This window comes from Octopus bimaculoides, chromosome 6 (genome assembly GCF_046866305.1).
Source record: "Octopus bimaculoides isolate indiv1 chromosome 6, ASM4686630v1, whole genome shotgun sequence".
NCBI classification, from domain to species: domain Eukaryota; kingdom Metazoa; phylum Mollusca; class Cephalopoda; order Octopoda; family Octopodidae; genus Octopus; species Octopus bimaculoides.
Genome location: NC_142933.1, coordinates 25311836 through 25334299, shown reverse-complemented (window position 1 = coordinate 25334299; position 22464 = coordinate 25311836). Strand labels below are relative to the sequence as shown.

Below are 22464 nucleotides of genomic sequence, written 5' to 3'. Positions count from 1 at the left end.
ATATATGTATATATATGTATATATGTATATATATGTATATATATGTATATATATGCATATATATATATATATATGTATATATATATATATATATATATATATATATATATAGAAGGTTGAAAAGGAACACACAAGTTGATATATATGTGGAAAAAAAGTCAAGGTAGAAAATGCTAAAATAATTTTATATAAAAAAATATTTCAGTACCAGTTTCGGTCATTGAGACTTTTTCAACTGCAAGTATGGAAAAGAATTAAATTTTGGAAAAATGAAATGAAAAGTTTTTTAAAGAATATTTGCATAGTATTCAAATGCAAGGAGCATTTTCCTTGTTTCTGCCTGTCTCTGTCTCTCTTGTTTACTCTTGTGAGTTCGAGGTCGACCTCAATATAGTGCTACAAATCATCACAGATCCTCTCCCATGTTGAACAGTTGGAAGAAAGCAGTCTGGGTCAAATGCTTCTTGTGGTTGTCTCCGCACTTATATTTGGCTGATGATTGGAAATAAGAATGACTCGTCCGAGAAAATAACATTCGTCCACTGCTCTAGGGACCAATTCTGTAGGTTTTTACTCCACTCTAAACACTTTGCAACATTTGTTTTTGAAAGTAGTGGCTTTCTGATCGCAGCCCTTCCATGAAATCCAGCTTTGTGCAGCTCCTGGCAAACAGCTTTATGGTGCTTTTGACTTACCACTGGCATGGGTGCCAATCAGGTGGTACTGTCATTGGCCACAACAGCGATTTCACTTGCCTCAAGAGGTTTATTATCCAATGACGGAAGGGTACTCTTAAATGAGCTGGTTTATACAGCACTGGCATAGGCCATAGTTATAGTCTCAATTGACTTGCCGGGTCTTCTCAAAGCACAGCATATCTCCAAAAGTCTCGGTCACTTGTCATTGCCTCGGTGAGACCCAATGTTTGAAGGTCGTGCTTCATCCCAGGTCTTCCTGGGTCTACCTCTTCCACAGGTTCCCCCAACTGCTAGGGTGTGACACTTTTTCACGCAGCTGTCCTCATCTATTTGCAGCTGTATCTCTTGCACACCATATCTGATACTTCTTAAGCCCAACTTTTCTCACAGGGCACTTACACTCTGTTGTGCATGCAGCCTGACATTACACATCCAGCAGAGCATACTGGCTTCATTCCTTGCAAGCTTACACATGTCCTCAGCAGACACAGACCATGATTCACTGTCATATAGCATAGCTGTTCACACACATGCGTCTTACAGTCTATCTTACAGTCTACTTTTACTCTGAGCGAGAGGCCCTTTCTCACCAGCAGAGGTAGGAGCTCTTTGAATTATGCCTAGGCTATCCTTACTCTAACAGTTACACTTTCAGAGCATCCACCCCCGTTACTGACGTGGGCACCTAGGTAACAGAAGATATCAACTACTTGTAGTTTTTCTCCCCGGAATGTGACGGAAGCTATTTACTGCACGTTTTCAGTGTTTATTGCTCCTGAGCACTTGCCACACAAAAACTGACTTCTCAGTTACCCTTCCTTTGATATTGCTGCACCTCTTATGTGTCCATAGCTTATATATATATATATATATATATGGCACATAAAAGACACCATTTCGAGCGTGGCCGTTTTCGTGCGGGTGACACGTAAAAGCACCCACTACACTCTCTGAGTGGTTGGCGTTAGGAAGGGCATCCAGTAGTAGAAACTCTGCCAAATTAGATTGGAGCCTGGTGTAGCCATCCGGTTGCACCAGTCCTCAGTCAAATCGTCCAACCCATGCTAGCATGGAAAGCGGACGTTAAACGATGATGATGATGATATATATATATATATATATTATGCATATATATATAATATATAGATATACATATATATATGTGTGTGTGTGTGTGTGTGTGTGTGTGTGTGTGTGTGTATACACACACACACACCTACCTAAAAGAGGTTTAAGGATAGCGTAAGGACTACTATGAAGTCACTTGAAATGGTTCCAGAAGATATAGAAACCCTTGCTTCGGATCGAGTTGGATGGCGAACAAAGGTGTAGAGTGGAGTAAAAGTATTTGAAGAGGCCAGGATAAGGCAAATAAGACTCAAAAGAGATCTAAGGAAGAATGTAACAATCGAGAAGGTGAATGACAATGACCTTTTTGTGTGCACAGTCTGTGACAGACCATGCCTGTCTTTTGCTGGCCTCAAATCTCATCTGCGAAGGTATGGAAAACGAACCTCCACCAACTATTCTGCCAATATGTCTGTGCACACCTTTTGAATGCAGTGTATGCCAGAAGGTTTGCAAATCCAATGGAGGCCTCAAAAGACATTTTAAGATCCACAAAGATCAGAACTTATCTGCAGATCTTGGTGAACCAAATCAGAGCTGCAATTTATGTGGGTGTCTTTTCAGAACATTGTCTGGTTTTAAAAGCCATATGAGAAGCCATGATGGTGCTAAGGTGTAGGTACAGGAGGTGGTCAAACTCTGTATAAGGAGTAGACAACCACTACACACACACACACACACACACACACACACACACACACACACACACACACACACACAGAGTCACACACACACACGCACACACACATGCACAACACACACAGAATCACACACACACAGAATCACACACACACACACACAGAATCACACAGTCATATACACACACATGTACACACACACATACACACACACAGACTCACACACATGCACACACAGACAGAGAATCACACACATACAGTCACACACACACACACACGCATGCATGCACACACACATGCACACACACACACACACACACACACACACACACACACACACACACACACACACACACATGGACTCACACAGTTGTATGCACTCGTATAAATATACTTTCAGTCTGGCAACTACTTAAATACTCTCTTGTTACGTACTTGAAATAAATGGAAATTCCTGCTAAACTGTATTGGATGGTGGACGTGATTGCACAAGTTCATACTTAAGCATCATCAGTCAGTAAATGGGATGCCTTCTTAGCCTTTCGAGGCTATGTTCAGTAGATGTTTCAAGTCCAGGAAATTAAGAGAGGAAAAATACTCTTAATGGCTTCAACGTGTGTGTGTATACACACACACACACACACACACACACACACACACACATACATACACACACATATATATATATATATATATATGCATACATATATGCATACAAACATGCATACATACATGCACATTCACACACATACACACATATGCACATATATATATGGGTGTGTAAACATGTGTGTATGTATATATTTTATATAGATATATATATATATATATATATATATATATATATATATATATATATATATATATATATATATATATATATATATAGCGCAGTAGGCAGCGCGTCAGTCTCATAGATCGTTGCCAGTGCCCCTGGACTGGCTCTTGTGCGGGTGGCACATAAAAGACACCATTTTGAGCGTGGCCGTTGCCAGTACCGCCTGACTGGCCTTCGTGCGGGTGACACGTAAAAGCACCCTCTACACTCTCTGAGTGGTTGGCGTTGGGAAGGGCATCCAGCTGTAGAAACTCTGCCAAATTAGATTGGAGCCTGGTGTTGCCATCCGGTTTCACCAGTCCTCAGTCAAATCGTCCAACCCATGCTAGCATGGAAAGCGGACGTTAAACGATGATGATGATGATGATGACATATATACATACATGCACACACACAAGCAGAAGCAGCAGAGTGACCCAAGAGCCAAGCGTTTTGTGTGTGTGTGTTAGCTTTTATGAACATTTTAGTTTGATGAGTGTTAACACACGAAAATCACAGCCCTTGAGTCACTTTTTGCTTCTGCTAAATATTAATAAAAATATATTGTCTGTAATATATATACTGTTGGCACATAAAAAGCACCCTTCAAACTTTGGGCCTCACAGGGGCAGTGACAAGTGATTGTGACCTTTGGCAATATGCTGGACTTCAGAAGACTTATCAAGCCAAGTGAGATCATAGTCATGGCTGATGCTGGTGTTTCATAACTGGCACGTAAAAAGCACCCACTACACACTTGGAGTGGTTGGTATTATGAATGGCATCCAGCTGTAGAAACCATGCCAAATCAGATTGGAATATGGTGCAGCTCCCCGGCTTATCAGTTTTCAGTCAAACCGTCCAAACCATGCCAGCATGGAAAACGGACGTTAAATGATGATGATGATGATGATGAGGATGTTTACACACATACATTTTCTGCTGGAATCTCTGTGGTGTACTGAAACGACCACACTCTACACACTTTACTTCCAAGCACTGCTACAGATAATGGAAGTGAGTGAGAATGATATAACTTATTGTGCATGTGTAACTGTGTTCAAGATCAGTCTGGACCAAGTAGCTTTACTCTGTGTGCTTTAGCTCCAATACCAGAGCAACAGTCCTGATACCTTTTGATCAGACCTCATATATACTGTGTGTATATGTGTGTGTGCATGTGTGTGTGTGTGTTTTTGTGTGTATAGTAATAGTGCTGGTGACACATAAAAAGCACCATTTGAGCATGGTCGATGCCGGTACCACCTGACTGGCCCCTGTACTGGTGGCACGAGGGCCAGTCATGCAGTACTTGCAACAGCCATGCTCAAAATGGTGTTTTTTACATGCCACTTGCACAGGAGCCAGTCCAGCAGCACTGGCAACGACCTCGCTCAAATAATTTTCTAACGTGCCACCGGCACAAGTGCCAGTAAGGCGACGCTGGTAACGATTACACTCAAATGGTGCTATTTACGTGCCACTAGCATGGAAGCCAGACAGTTGCTCTGGCAATGATCATGCTCGGACGGTACTGTGTATGCAATTTTTAAAATTTGAAAGAATTGCTATGATTATTATTATTATTATTATTATTATTATTATTATTATTATTATTATTGTTGTTGTTGTTATTATTACATAAGGCAGTGAGCTGCCATAATCATTAGCTTGTCTGACAAAATGTCAAGCAACAATTTCTTCTGGCTTGTGCCTAGAGTGGAAAGGAAAAAACAAACCACCACCACCACCACCACCACCACCACTACTTCTACTACTACTACTACTACTACTACTACTACTACTACTATGACTACCACGACCACCACCATCACCATCCCCATCACCACCATCACCACCACCACCACCACCACCACCACCACCACTACCACAACCACTACTACTACTACTACTACTACTACTACTACTACTACTACTACCACCACCACCACCACCACCACCACCACCACCACCACCACCACCACCACCGCCGCCGCTGCTGCTGCTACTACTACTACTACTACTACTACTACTACTACTACTACTACTACTACTACTGCTGCTGCTTTGCTCTCTTGTGACAATATGTTTTTTACGCAGCTGTCAGAACAAATTAATTTAAAACTGCCCAACCATAATCAACTGACATGTAATTATATACACCTGTTGTTACAGGATTGAAACAATGCATTGTTAAACTTTTATATTTGTCTGTCTGATTGTGAATAAAGTGTTATTTTGCTGTATTGTCACCTCTTATCTCTCACTTTTTCTTTCTTACTCCCTTCCATTGACAACCCTGCCCCCTTGTGTCAGACAAAGAGGAATAAGATAAAAACAGAGACAAAAGATGTGACTGAAACAAAATAGCATTTACAATTTATGGCAATTTATGACACTTTTGTGGTACCTTGGGCAAGTGTCTTCTACTATAGCCTCGGCCCGACCAAAACCTTATGAGTGGAATTGGTTGCTGGAAACTGAAAGAAGCCCATCGTATATATATATATATATATATATATCATCATCATCATCATCGTTTAACGTCCGCTTTCCATGCTAGCATGGGTTGGACGATTGACTGAGGACTGGTGGACCAGGAGGTGACACCAGGCTCCAATCTGATTTGGCAGTGTTTCTACAGCTGGATGCCCTTCCTAATGCCCACCACTCCGAGAGTGTAGCGGGTGCTTTTACGTGCCACCAGCACGAGGGCCAGTCAGGCGGGTACTGGCAACGGCCATGTTTGAAATGGTGTATTTTACGTGCCACCTGCACAGGAGCCAGTCCATCAGCACTGGCAATGATCTCGCTCTGTATATGTTTGTGTGTCTGTGTTTGTCCCCCCACCATCGTGTGACTACTGATGTTGGTGTGTTTGCGTCCCCGTAACTTGGCGGTTCAGCGAGGGAGATTGATAGATTGAGCACTAGGCTTACAAAGAATAAGTCCTGGGGTCAATTTGTTCGACTAAAGGCAGTGCTCCTGCATGGCTGCAGTCGAATGAATGAAATAAATAAAAGAATAAAAGAATGAAAGAATGTTATAGACTCTATGAGCCAATATCATTATCATCATCATCATCATCATTTAACATCCATAAGGGCAGTGAGCTGGCAGAATTGGTAGCACACCAGGCGAAATGCTTAGTGGTATTTTGTCTGCTGCTACGTTCTGAGTTCAAATTCTGCCAAGGTCTACTTTGCCTTTTATCTTTTCAGGGTCCATAAATTAAGTACCAGTGAAACACTGTGTCCAATGTAATCGACTGCGACCCTCTTCACAAATTTCAAGCCTTGTGCTTTTAGCAGAAAAGATTATTTAACATCCATTTTCCATGCTGGCATGGGTCAGATGGTTTGATTGGAACTGGTAAGGTAGAGAGATGCACCAGGTTCCAATCTGATTTGGCTTGGTTTCTACAGCTCGATGCTCTTCCGAATGCCAGCCACTCCAAGAATGTAATGGTTGCTTTTTATGTACCATATGTGTGACATCAACAATGGCCACTTCTATAATTTCACAGGTACCATTTATATGACACAGGTAATGGCCAACATTTATTTATTCACACAGCCAGGCATTGGAGTGGCTGTGTGGTAAGTAGCTTGCTTAGAAACCACTTGGTTCCGGGTTCAGTTCCATTGCGTAGCACCTTGAGCAAGTGTTTTCTACTATAACCTTGGGCCGACCAATGCCTTATGAGTGGATTTTGTAGACGGGAACTGAAAGAAGCCCGTCGTATATATGTATATATATATATATATATATATATATATATATATATATATATATGTGTGTGTATGTGTGTGTATATGTTTGTGTGTCTGTGTTTGTCCCCCAACATCGCTTGACAACCGATGCTGGTGGGTTTACGTCCTCATAACTTAGCAGTTTGGCAAAAGAGATCAATAGAATAAGTACTAGGCTTACAAATAATAAGTCCTGGGGTCGATTTGCGTGACTAAAGGCGGTGCTCCAGCATGGCCGCAGTAAAATAACTGAAACAAGTAAAAGAGTAAAAGAGAAAGAGTATGAGAGCCAGATTTCCCTCAAATCGCTCTTTACCGTATTAAGGAAAGAATGTCATATTGGATAATGTAGTTCATGTTGTTTTTGTCTAGATAAAAGATTGGTTAGTTATGGCTGAAGCATATTTCAAACAGTAAGAAGAATGTTGTGAACTTAATTATCATAAATGCAACTGGTGGTAAATATGTCGGGGTACTGAAAAGTTACTAGTTTTAAGGGTATTGTGAAAGGCCTGGTTAGAGGCCCAAATTTCCATGTTCTTTTACAGGGCTTAGAAAAACTGAAGGACTGCTGTAATAAATGGGTGAATCTGAGACAGAAATATGTTGAATAAAATGATAATTAACTGGTACTGGCTCTCCTGTATTTTATTTTACCCATAGCCAGGAACTTTTCAGTGCTCCCTCATATTGGTTTCAAATTTTGGCACAACACCAGTAATTTTGCTGCAGGGGATAAGTTCTATTACATTGTCCCCCACCCCAGTGCTCAGCTGGTATTTCTTTTATTGACCCTATTATTATTATTATTATTATTATTATTATTATTATTATTATTATTATTACTACTACTATATATATATATATATATATGTATTTATGTATTATACATTATATATATATAAACGCACACACACACACACACACACACACACACAACATGCAACACATTTCTAAATGTTAAATTCTATAAACAGTATTCTAACTTTAATTTCACAGTAAACATTGAGTATTGCTGACTTTGTTGAGATGTCACTTGAATTTTCGTGATTTTTTTTCATAAAAATATTTATGAAATTATTGTTTACATGCAAAAACCTTAGTTTCTAATAACTATTCTGAGTTGAGAATATTTTCCAATTTCCCTCTTTCAAAATTATATAAGGTTATTTTTTTGGATACTTTTATATTTGAAATTTATTTTTTGCTGATAATATTCTTTCACAGAATGTTTTCTATGTACGGTATTCATACTTTCATGATATTTCTTGTCAAAATATTCATTCTAAACAGAAGCATAATTTTTTTACTAAGAAATTTTGGGGGAAAAAATTATACATGCTTAGTTTGAAATTTGAATGATTCGTGTATCTTCAAGATGTGTTTTTCAAAATTGTATCAGTTGTCTTTAGAGAAAATTTTTTAAATATCTTTTTCCATACATTGTTTCATCTTTCAATATATCTTTTTTCCATGTTCTTCCTTTTTATTCAGAAAACTTTTCATATTTTTTATTTTTTCATACATGATAAAACATTCCTTAAATTTGATTTGAAATTAAAATTTGAAATTTTCTTTTCTTTTTTCCAATGTTTTATCCTTGAAATAAAACAAATTCATTTAAAATTTTATCACTCCTTGTTCAATATGAAGCAAAAAATTTGGATGATATTGTTAATCAAAATATTCATATTCAAAATGGCTGCTTTTACATCTTCCTGTTTTAAATTCTTTCAATGAAGATCCTTGTCAATCTTTTTATATTTATCTCTGTTTGGAATGGTGTTAATTATTTGAATGAGACTTTTAATCAAAATGCTCATATTTAATATGAACAGGTAGTAAATTTTGCAGAATTATTAGAGCATAAAGTAGAATGACTTTCATTATTCATTTTGGCTTCCTGTACCCTGAGTTCAGTGGAGGCTCAATGGCCTAGTGGTTAGGGCAGCGGACTCGCAGTCATAAGATCGTGGTTTCGGTTCCCAGACTGAGCGTTGTGAGTGTTTATTGAACGAAAACATCTAAAAGCTCCATGAGGCTCTGGCAGGGGATGGTGGTGAACCCTGCTGTACTCTTCCACCACAACTTTCTCTCACTCTTACTTCCTGTTTCTGTTGTACCTGTATTCAAAGGGTCAGCCTTGTCACACTGTGTCACGCTGAATATCCCCTACATTAAGAGAACTACATTAAGGGTACACGTGTCTGTGGAGTGCTCAGCCACATGCATGTTAATTTCATGAGCAGGCTGTTCCGTTGATTGGGTCAACTGGAACCCTTGATGTCGTAAGCGATGGAGTGCCAACAACCCTGAGTTCAAATACAACCAATGTCAATTTTCTTGTTATCCTCTCAGGGATGATAAATTTAGTATCAGTCCACTAACAGGGTCAATTCTCTCTCTCTCTCTCTCTCTCTCTCTCACACACACACACACAAACACACACACAGACGCATACACACATATGCACACCCCGATTCAGCCTGAAAATTACATCAAATGTAGATGCAACTGTGGAATAGTCAGCCATTTACATATAAATTTCATAAGTAGGAAATAAAGATGGTTACACAGCTGAATGCATGTTGTGAACATGGATGGTGACTTTTTATTTTTGCTATGGGAGATGATAAAAAACAAATAAAAATGCTGTTGACGTATTTCAATTTACTTAAAACCCAAAAGACTGGGTTTGAACCAGCAGAGTTGTTAGAGCCTCAGATGAAGTGTCATGTTGTTCAGAATCACTGCTTGATATATTCAAATCTAACTGAGGTAAGCTCTGCCTTTCATCTCTTGAAGATCAAATGAAATAATGCCAATCCAGTGTGTTGAATTGGCTAAACTGTAAGAATGTTGGACCAGGTATCTTATTTTGGTTCTTTGTGTTCTGAGTTCAAATCCTCCATGGCTAACTTGGGTTGTTGACTTAATACACAATTTAATTTAACATCACTACCTAGTGCCTTCTGTATAGAGTTCTCTCTGTTGCCAAGTCTCCAGGTTGAGGATATCTTCCTCCCTCCCACAGATTTAAATGGGCACTGCCTCCCCTCATGACTAAAAGATAATAAAGAATGTAATTCAAAGGGTCAGCCTTGTCACACTGTGTCACGCTGAATATCCCCAAGAACTACGTTAAGGGTACACGTGTCTGTGGAGTGCTCAGCCACTTGCACGTTAATTTCACGAGCAGGCTGTTCCGTTGATCGGATCAACTGGAACCCTCGACGTCGTAAGCAATGGAGTGCCAACAACAATTTCAGTCGACAAGCCATTTAAATGTTTTATGCAAGAAGAATGAAACAAGCGGTTGTCTGCTGAGAATTTAGAAACAGAATGACAAACGCAATTTGCTATTACACAGGTATGTTTGTTAGTGAGTGTAATTATCAATGGGAGGCGTGAGAATGGAAATAATTGCAAAAGCATTAAAAAAAGATATGGACTCGGCAATGTGATGGACACATCAAAGATGAGATTTTTTATGAACATAATGATGACCATTGATAGCAAATAGCAGTGATGTAAATTACAGCTGTGTTTAATAATGTATTAATGGATGTAAATTTATAGGAAGTAATTCTAAATACAGAGTCTTCAGCTATCTATGACATCCTTGAGATATATATTCTACATTGAAGATTAGCCTTGAAGTGGAGTGGAGAGGAACTTCCTTGTTTTTAGTGACTCTTTCACTTTCTCTCACTCTCTCTCCATCTCAATCAATCATTCTATTTCTTTCTCTCTATTTCTTTCTTTCTCTTTCCCTCTCTCACTTACACTCTCTCTTTCTCTCACACACATGCTCACACACTCTCATGCACACATTCTTCTTCTGAATATAATGGGGCCATAAGTTTACAACTGATCTCTACAGTGAAGTATCCAGGTTGTCCAACATTTGATAATATTTACCTGTATGGGTAGTTGAATTGTAGACAAACCCTGCAGTCAGTTTGTAGGCATTGCATCCAATAGCAAAATTCTGCTAAATTTTGTTCATGCATAATTATTTGGTACTAAATTATATAGTTTTACCAAATAAAGTTCTAATAGTATATTCATAAATCATCTAAACTTTCCCACCTAATTCTACCTTACTAATTACAGATTGCATTTTGTCACCTGTAGCATCTTTTTAACTTCGCCTTTCATTTCTTTCATGTCAGTACAATAAAGAACCAGTCATGTAATCGATTTGTCCCCTCCCTTCAAAATTATGGATTTTGAACGCTGTAATGAACAGCATCCCATTCAGGAGGTGTGTTGTGATCTCAATGACTTATGCACCACGGAAACCAGACAACCAACGTCATGAGTCCTAGAGCTTATTATGAGTCCTAGAGCTTATTATGAGTCCTAGAGCTTATTATGAGTCCTAGAGCTTAATATGAGTCCTAGAGCTTAATATGAGTCCTAGAGCTTATTTTGTTTTATTTACTTAATAAGTAAATGTAATAAAATAATGTAAATCATGTTATGAACCAGAGAATTTAGTCATTATTTAATCTATTTGATTCTTTTTAGATAAAATGATTAAACTGGGAATTTTTTGTCTCTTTCAGATCCTTTTGGTTTCAGCACATCTTTGACAGATGAAGGAGACATTAAGAAACAGAATACTAAATTACAGACACAGAAATCTGCTCCAGTACTTTCTCAGGGTATTTATTTATTTATTTTATGTCTCAACTTGTGAAAACTAATACTGCAGGGTCCATATTTTCCACTGGGTCCATCATTGTTTCATTGCATTTCTGATGACAAGAATGAGAAGAGATGATCTGTAACTTGGTATATATACAATGACACGAGAGATTTTATTTAGTGGAAACACCAGTCTTTTGAACATGTTGATAAGATTCTTCAGTAATATAAATTGGCAAAAGATACACATGTACTCACCTACGTATATTTATGTATGCATACATGCATATATGCATGCACTCATGCATGTACACACACTTACACATATTAGTGTAGTACCTGTAAAAAATGATGGGGTTTATTGCTGTCAAATTCCACTCAGAAGATGCTGGTCAACTTGAAGTTATAACAGAAGATACTTGACCAATGTGCTATGCAGTGGGATTGAACCCAGATCTCTGTTGATGTGAAGCAAACTTCATAGCTATGCAGCCATGCTCGCACCCGTTTATGCTTATCTTTCTTCATGTTGTCATTCCATTTAAACAACATTTCTCTGTTGCAGATATATATTTCATCACAGCATTTACTATGAAGAGCCATTGTGGGTTGTATGTTTGTTTGTAACTTTTTTAGTGTGTGTGTGTGTGTCTGAGTGCATGTATGCTTATGTGTGTACAGATGTTGCTGTTTAACCCTAGGTTAACCTTGATCCAACAGATCATGATCAGAGACATTTCAACCACCATGAATTCTTACCAAAGAAATGACAGTGGCTTTTGTGCAAAAGTAAACCGAAGCATAGACAGACTGTCTCCGTGGAATAGTTCTTTCAAAAGATTTTTCTGTATCAGTGATAATTGCAATACTTTCTGTTACTAGAGAGGGGATGGTGTAGACCAGGTCTTTGTAAGTCTTTTATTGGTGGAAACTATAGCAAATAGTTTAGCAACAGACCACATTTTGTTCCATCTGTCAAAGGGACATTTAATTTGACCCTTCAAATTCAAACTCATAAACAGATTCTTCTGATTTGTGATTTATTTCTTTAACCCTTTAGCATTTAAACCAGCCATATCTGGCCAAAATATTCTGTTTTATGTTCAAACTGGTCACATCCAACCTACCCTACAATGTCATTCTAGAAATAAACAAACACATCATTGGAATCTCAAAGCTCTGATATAAAGCGAAATTATTTCAAAACAATTTGAAAAGTAATCTGAATGTTAAAAGGTTAATTTTGCTGACTGACTTCTACTTTCACTTCAATTATCAGAAGGATGTTGGAAAATATTTGTCAGCAATCATTTTTTATTTAAACACTTCTAGCTTCTCCTTCTCTCACACTTCTTTTCCCCTACTCTCTTTCTCTCTTTAGCTCCACCTTGAGTAATCACAAGTTATGCCTTCTATAGAGTCAATTATCCAAAAGATTTGTTCTACATCACTCACTGTTCAGAACTCTAGCAGAAGCAATGGTGTTACAACTGAAATCAGCAAAACCTTTTGCAACATCAGGCACGAGAATGTGTTAACTGAGTTGGACATCTAACATCAACATTAGAGTTTCTTAGCCTGTGTGATATTACCCAGAGGTGGGCGATGAGCAGCTGAACAGAAAATGGTCAGCGATGTAGGGTTTTGAATATTAAGAATTTATTTCAACATGTGTTACTTTACAAAAAAGTATTCAAAGAAAATATGCAAAGAATTTGTATTAAAAATGGTTAAAAAAAGAAATAGGAGGATGGATGGGAATAACTGGGCCACATTCCTGAATAAGAAACAAGGAACATTTCAGTATATACCACAGTTCTGAGAATGGTCATTAACATTCAAATAGTCCTTTGAACAAAATGACATTCTTTTTCAGATATAAATCTGATAAGAGAAGGCCAAAAACAACTTTGCCAATAAATTTAAGATGTAACCTCAGGATAAACTCACCAACGCCGCCAACACCAAGTAATCACACATAAAATTGATACAGGCAATGACCTCAAAGAACTCTGACAGGCTGTATACAAAGAGCACAGCCGACAATGCCAGATAAAATATGAGAATTCCAAGATGGAACCTGCTCTTGGCTCAGTGTGCATGCTCATGTCAACAGACAGTCACTCGAATTTGTTGGAACCATATGATTGCAACACTCTTATGGTCTCATATTTATGGATTATTGAAAATGAACTTTGAGTAATATAACTTTTCTCTGAGTATTGTACGAGTTTTAAACACCCCAATGTCTCCGTTTAAGAAAATTTCTTGACAACACAGTATTGATTATTTATCTTATGGGGGTTTTTTCTTCTCCTCAGAGCAGTTAGTTACCCATCTGTGTTACGTGCAGTCAAACTTTAAGCAACGAAACCATGATGCCTTCATGCTTAAAATATTATTTATATCCTAAGCATGCTGATCAGAAGGAAAAAAACGTTTGTCATATTTCTCACACCTTAAAACCTCATTCAAAAAGTGGAAAATGTCAATCTTAGAATTTCAGAAAGCAACTGTGCAGCAAGACAATGGGATGGTTGCATCATACAACATTGTGTTACTGGTTGCAAAGGCCAGTAAGTCCCACACTATAGGAAAAATATTACTTTGGCCTATCATTTTCTTTAGGTCTGTTTCCATTATTGTGCCATTAATTTCATACTACTCTTGTTCAATATATTTGCACTAGCCCAAATTCTAGTTCTTCCATCCAAACAACTTGCTTGCTGTACTTATTTCTTCTCCATATAGAGTTCCAATAGTTTTCTCTAATTCTTCTGATGGTGTATCACTTACAGAAACTCCGCTGTTTACAATGAAGCTACGACAAACTGACTTAGATTCTTTGACAAACAGTCTGCTCAGCATTTTGGATTTATAAACTGTAAATTTATATTTTCATTTTTTCAGCTGTGGTTATAAGTTCTTTCATCTGATGTTGTTTAGAGTTTAAGGTTTCAAATTTTGTGTCGCTAGATTGCTTCTTTAATTTCTGTTTTAAGTGTTTTTAATGTTTTAAGATGTATGTATGTATGTATGTATGTATGCATGTAATTTTGATGGCTGACAAAAGGTCTGGCTTGGAGAAAGATGCTATACACATGCCTTTCACAATTCGTCTGCTTGACTGCTTTAGTACTGCATTCATTCTTGAATAAAACATGGACAGAGAAAGAATTCCAGAGGGCTTTATTTTCTGTGGAAAAAAGATTGACAGGAAGGTGGGGTTCTAATGTGTATGAAATCAGAGGAGTAGAAGGCTCTAGGTGAATAGCAGAATTGGAAAAGCAGAAAGAAGGGATGGTACATCTTTGGACTAGAACTTGAAGCATATTTGTGAAAGATTTTGAATGACTTCATGTCGGTTAGGATGGCTATAGTCTTGGATGCATGTGTGTGTGCGTGTGAGTGTGTGTGTGTGTGTGTGCGGGAGTGTGTGTGTGTGTGCAGGAGTGTGTGTGTGTGTGCGCGGGAGTGTGTTTGTGTGTGTGTGTGTGTGTGTGTGTGTGTGTGGCTACAGCACCATCCCAGATGTAGAAGCAGTGCTGCATTGGGGGTCTCACGTGAGCTTTGTAGAGGATTAGTAGATGAAATAGCTTCTGGCTCTGAAGAAGAAAGCCAGTCTTTGCTAAGTTGAGGATGTGCACTCACCAAGAGAGATACTCAATAATAAGATGACCTGGTATCTGTGGTAACCTAGACAGTTCTAGTTGTAGGCTATCCATGTTGGCGTGTGTATGATATTGTTTTCTTGACACATGTAGTGACTCTGTCTTTGTGCTGTTGAAGAAAAAACATGATTGATACAATACCACTGGATAATGTTCTTGAGCACCCTTTTCATGGAGTCAGTGGTGGTTTGGTGTAAGCTGTCTAAGGAACATATTGATGACATGTAGGTTCAGAAGGCTACCCATGAATGAAAATTGATATCATTTATACAGAAGTTGAAATTGTTGAAGATGATAGCAAAAAAGTTGTTGATATATGGGAGGAAAATTATTAGGAATAAGATTTACTCTTTCAGTACACAAAGAATGGTAGCTTGTGTGAGTCCCATCAACACATGCTATAATGGTACAGTAAGCCTCTGATTCTAGCGATGAGAAACGAATCGAACGCATATATTGGCAGTTTTACCCAGAGATTTGCATATCAGATACAGGTGAATGCTTAGTTGAGTTTGACTGCTTTAGTAATGTATTCATTAAATTATTTAGAAGTATGGTGCATATGGTGGAGACACATGGCTTAGTGGTTAGGGTGTTGGACTCATGATTGTAAGATTGTGGTTTTGATTCCTGGACCAGGAAATGTGTTGTGTTCTTGAGCAAAATGCTTCTCTTCATGTTGTTCCAGTCCATTCAGCTGGTAAAAATGGGTAGTCCTGTGGTGGTGGATCAGCATCCTGTCCAGTGAGGAATATATCCACCAGACAAACTGGGAAACTGGTCCTATACTCCCTTCAGAGTAACGTGGGATCTATTTTAAAATGGGGGCCACAGTTTTCATTAATGTTTTATGTAGTGTTTTTGGTACCAAAAGACTTTCAAACTTCGTATACTTATCTATTTTGTGTTATAGAACAGAAAAATATTTTTGTATTCGAATTTATTTCATGTAAAAAATTGTCTTATTTCGATAATTTCAACCAATCACTGACAAGTATTCAGTTGTTTACATTTACTCCTTTGGCTGATTAAGCGGTGTAAAGCGTATTTAATCTCCATAGCTTCGTTTTATTTGCTTTTTTCATTTTAAATTTGCTTTTTTCATTTTCTTTTTTTTTTCTTCATTTTATTTGCTTTTTTCTTTCTAAATTTGCTGTTTTACCCTAACCCTAACCTTAGGGTTAGGGTTAGGGTTAGGGTTAGCCTATAATAGAAAGGTTTATTAGCTACTGCCAATATGCTTCAGCCATTTTTTGACAAGGAAATAATAATTTTATCACCGATAGAATTGTTTCAGAATCGTTTGTTTATGTAGTCGGCACTTAATGTATATCGGCTGAATGGACGTCAGTGATTGGTTGAAATTACAGAAATACGACAACTTTAACATGGAATAACTTAGGGATTTCTTTTTTTTTTAAGAAGACTAAGAGAAAAAGATGTTTTATATGACACATTCTACTAGTGTTCCAAGTTTCAAAGTGTTTCGTTAAGAAAATACTGTGGCCCCCGTTTTAAAATAGATCCGTAACGTGTACTAACCATGGTCCACATATGAATGACATAAAAGAATAAGTCTCCAGCAGATCGGGTTTTATGAAAACCATTTAGTTCATACATTCCATCACCAAGTTCAATGAAGAAGGAGAATATTCTAAGGAGTTGGAAAAGGTTGTTGTTAATTATTGTCATGTTCATCTTTGAGATGTTGGAAGTGAATATGATTGGATGATAGCTGGTAGGGTCAGAGGGGTTGTTTGGAATGGAACATACATTTCCAAAGATTGCAATATATCTCAGTAAAGAGAAACAGAGAAAGGGGAGAGAGAGAGAGAGAGAGAGAGAGAGAGATGTAGAGAAGGAAATCATCATTGTTTAATGTCCGCTTTCCATGCTAGCATGGGTTGGACTATTTGACTGAGGACTGGTGAACCAGATGGCTACACCAGGCTCCAATCTGATATGTTGCAATATATCTCAGTAAAGAGAAACAGAGAGAGGGGAGAGAAAGAGAGATGTAGAGAAGGAAAGAGAGAATGAATAGTATGGTGAAAATAAAGGGCTAGCTTTGGTCACATTGTTTCAGGTTAATGTTTATAGATATGTTCGTGTCAGGTTGTTTGTGAGTACAACTGGAAACCTGTTAACCTGTTATAAGCTCTTTCATGGTCAAGTTGCCAACAACTAGATCAGTTCTCCCACCAAACTAACCTGATGGGTTGAGGAGAGATTTGTTAGAAAACCAACAACAAAAGCAATATTTGTCAAAAGGATGGATGAACCCAGTAAAGGGTCAGTGATTTTTTAGAAATAGCATATAATTGAGTGTGGGTGTAGGTGACGGAATGTATGAGCTAAACATTGTACTATGGCTCATTTATGAAGGCACATGTAAATATATTCACACACATGCAATAAAATGCAGGAACGCACACATACAATTATATGAAGAAACACACACATATGCGCATATGCACACATGCACATATAGATTTGTTCAAATATAGGATCAAATACACACTACACACGTATGTTCTGTTTGTATGCAGAAACACAAACGCACACACATAATTATATTTAGAAATGCGTGTGTGCACACACACACACACACACACACACACACACACACTCACACAACACACACACTCACACTCACACAACACACATACATGCACACACACACACAAACAAATTTGTAGAAATACAGAATCACATACTACACACATATTCTGTTTGTTGAAATGACATAGTGAGTACACACACACACACACACACACACACACACATACACACAAACACAAACACCACATGCGTATACACACATGCACACATACACCAGACACTCATACACCACACACACACATATGCACAAACATACACACAAACACCACACACACACACACACACACATACGTGCCCACACATATACACCATACACTCACACACACATATGCACAAACATACACACAAACACCACGTGCACATACACACACACATGAACACAAAAACACGCACACACACACACACACGCACACACACGCACACACACACACAGACATATGGTAATCATACAATGACATATATATAACTGTTATCTCACGATACATATCTACACCATCACCATCACTCTTCCACCACCACCACTACCACTACTTCCACCAATACAATCATCACCACAACTAACAGTGACACCATCACTACCACCACCGCAACCACAACCACAACACCAACCACCACCACTGCTGCTTCCACTGCCACTACCACCACCACCACCACCACCGCAACCGCCGCCATACCCACCACCAGCACCAACACCACCACCACCACCACCACAACCGCTGCCGCCACCAGCAGCAGCACCACCACTACCACCACCACCACCACCACCACAACCGCCACCGCCACCACCGCCACCACCACCACCACCAGCACCACCAGCACTACCACCACCACCACCACCACCACCACAACTGCAGCTACAACAACAGCAGCGGCAACAAAAACAGCAACAACAAAAATAACAAGAACGAGAACAACAAAAACAGCAGCAGCAACAACAACAACAATTATAATACATCTTTGTGGTACTTTGAAAAATTGACTCATCTCTTGAAACTTACGAAACTCAGGGTATGTTAGGAATGGGGTGGGTGGGTAGATGGCTGATGTGATGTGATGGGTGACGTGGGGGATGGGGTATCTGAGGGTGCCGAAAACATTTTAAACAAGGGCTTTATTATATGTCATGACCACCACCATTTAATTATCTATTTTTAGGTGTGTACCATATACATAAATATACACATCTTCACAATTACAGGCATACACACAAAAACATTCACACACATACGCATATGTCCATATATGTATATATATATATATATATATATATATATATATATATATATAAACACACACATATATGTGTGTATGTGTGTGTATATATATATATATAATATATATAAGATATATAAAACATACACATACATGTATCACAACTAGCGTACAAAATACAGACCGACCATATATATATATATATATATATATATAGAGAGAGAGAGAGACCGAGATATGTAGGACACAATGGTGTTCTATTTAAGTCCACACACACACAAACACACACGAATGCACATATATAAGTACACACACTCAGGCACATGCTAATGTACACACACACACATGCATGTACCAGAACACATTCGATTTCTGTGCCAATCTTTACTCTACATTCAACTCAGAAGCAAGCAAAAGGGATGCTGTTATTTTGTCACTCCAAGTCAGGTAAATATTTTAAGTATATCCACATATAAACACACACACACACACACACACATATATATATATATATATATGATAATCTGGAACTGAACTGAGGAAAGAAAACTCTGAATGACCCCTCCTTGTTTTTTCTTGTCCCTTTTTAGTATCATCTAACTGTCTGGATGTTTTGCATTCTTGTCCCATTTTTTGTATTCTTTCATATATATATATATATATATATATATATATATATACTTATATGTGTGTGTGTGTGTGCACACACATATATATGGAGTTCCCAATAAGCTGGGATGATGACTCTGTGTGTGTGTGTGTGTGTGTGTGTGTGTGTGTGTGTGTGTGTGTATGTGTGTGTTTGTCTATGTACTGTCCGAGTGTGCATGTACATATATGCAGAAACCCATACACATACATACATATCCAGGGCTATCCCTAGTTTACAGAGAATAATTTGTATGACAAGAAACCATTACAGAGTTTGAAACCATTTTATTGAAATATATAAATACATGTAATATTGCATCTCTGTGCCTAAACTTAGAAAATGTCAAATTCTAAACTTTCTGATATATTTTATAGAAAAACTGATAAAAAATTAATATAGATAAATATATAAATATTTGTTTTTATCTTGAGTTATAATAAAAAAAATACAATTTGATATTTAATTGAAGAATTGCTGAATACATTTTAAAGGAAGCATATTTATACTTTTACAAGAAAGGAATGACAGTAACTTTGAAGTTTTGGCCAACGAGCCTTCATTAGACTATCTGATTCAGTAAAAATGTAATATAATAATAATAAATGCGCCCTTTTAAAGCCTAGCTAGGCTCATGGGCCCAGTTTCCCGGTTTCAATGGCGTATGTGTTCCCTAACTGGATGGGATGCTAGTCCATTGCAGCGTTACTCATTTTTGCCAGCTGAGGGAAGTGGAGCAACGTGAAATGAAGTGTTTTGCTCAAGAACACAACGCGTTGCCCTGTCCAGGAATCGAAACCACAATCTTACGATCATGATGCTGACACCCTAACAACTAAGCCACGTGCCTCCACAAAAATGTAATATATAATATGTAAACAAGGCAGCGAGCTGGCAGAAACGTTAGCACGCCAGGTGAAATGCTTAGCGGTATTTTGTCTGTCTTTACATTCTGAGTTCAAATTCCACCGGGGTCGACTTTGGCTTTCATTCTTTCGGAGTTGATAAATTAAGTACCAGTTGCATACTGGGGTCGATCTAATCGACTGACTCCGCTCCCAAAAAATTTGGGCCATGTGCCTAGAGTAGAAAAGGATATATGATATGTAAATATATAAATATAAATAGGAAATTAATTAGATGTGTTTTGATTTGCATAAGCTTATACAAAAATAATATCAAATTTTAAATACAGCAACCGTTTGTTTCAATTTTCCTTTCTTCTCATTGGATGATTTTGTAGCTGTTAAATGTATTTTTACCTTGTCCTCTTACTTGTGAGCTAATGGAAACATTAGCATTTTAGAAAAAAAAAAAAACCCTTGCTGTATTTTTTCCAGTTCTTTACATTCTGAGTTCAAACTTCATAGAGGCCAGCTTTACCATTTATTTCTCCAGGGATGATAGAATAAAGTATCAGTTTAGTATTAAAGATTGATGTTGTCAAATAATCCCTATTTTTTAAAATTGCTGGTCTTGCTCATAAATTAGACATCATCGTTATTACCATCATTATCATCATTTAGCATCTGTTTTCCATGCTGGCATGGGTTGGACGGTTTGAAAGGAGTTGGCCTACCAGAGAGCTGCACCACACCCCAATTGTCTATTTTGTCAAGATTTCTACAGCTGGCTGCCCTTCCTAATACCAACCACTTTACAGAGTGTACTGGATGCTTTTACGTGGCACTGGCACTTGTTTTTATGGAGGCATCAACATGAGTACTTTTTACGTGGCACTGGCACAGGTATTTTCATGTGGCACTGGCACAGTAAAGCAGTGGATTGTCAGAATCATTTGTGCATTGGAAAGAAAATGCCTTGCAGTCTCTATTTCGAATCTTTACATTTTATGTTCAAGTCCAACCAAGTTCATCTCCACTTTTCATCCATTTGGGACTGATAAAATAAAGTATCAGTCTAGTACTAGAGGCTGATGCTATGACTAACCCCTTTCCTTCAACATGTCTTGCCTTTCATCTAAATTAGAAACCAATTATTTTCTCTAGATTTGGATTTGCTTCCATTATCATCTTCATTCCATTTTCAAAAATTCTTAAAAAATTAATATAAACTTCTTTAATTGAGAATTTTTTCCTTTGCATCTCAATTATATCTAGTTATTGTCCTCATGATTTACACAATGCAGCTCTAAATTTAAAAAGGTCTTTCATTTTTAAGGATCACATTATGCAAATCTATTAAATTCTCAAATATTTTTACTGTCTGTTCTAAGACAACCCCAGGTATTAATCAGGTTGGGTAATTTGTGCTATGGCGCTTGTAAATTTAGCCTCATGAAATAATTTCCCCATATTATTTATACAGTGAGAAATTGTAACTTTTTCTAATTAGTCCAATCATCATACTTTGTCCGTTGATGCGACGAAGACCATCTAGTCATCCTGGGGTGGGGGTGGGCTTGTTTTGTGAGTCCGCAGATGGCTAGTGAGGCCAATCTGGGCCTGAAAGAGTCTTTGACAGTGTGGACAGGGAATGGTAGTGCCTGCTACAGAGTGGTTAGCTCTGTTCTTCCTGGCCTGTCTGCGGTCTTCTGCAACAGCGATCCTATTGGTCTCTCATGTGTTGGCACCCTTGTGGACAGCTGATCGCCACCTTTCTCT

At 38.0% G+C, this 22464-nt stretch overlaps 1 protein-coding gene across 4 annotated transcripts in view; it reads left to right on the top strand.

Moving 5' to 3' along the window:
• The window catches only part of LOC106873305 (rho guanine nucleotide exchange factor 10), a 170300-nt gene that overhangs the window by 96376 nt on the left and 51460 nt on the right, over positions 1 to 22464 (top strand). For 3 of the 4 annotated variants that reach the window (XM_089353614.1, XM_089353615.1, XM_089353616.1), the window contains one exon: positions 11605 to 11703. In XM_089353614.1, coding sequence (XP_089209740.1) covers positions 11605 to 11703 — 99 coding nt within the window. Of the gene's footprint in view, positions 1 to 11604; positions 11704 to 19334; positions 19639 to 22464 lie in introns of those variants that run through there. The other variant, XM_089353617.1, reaches the window with a different exon arrangement.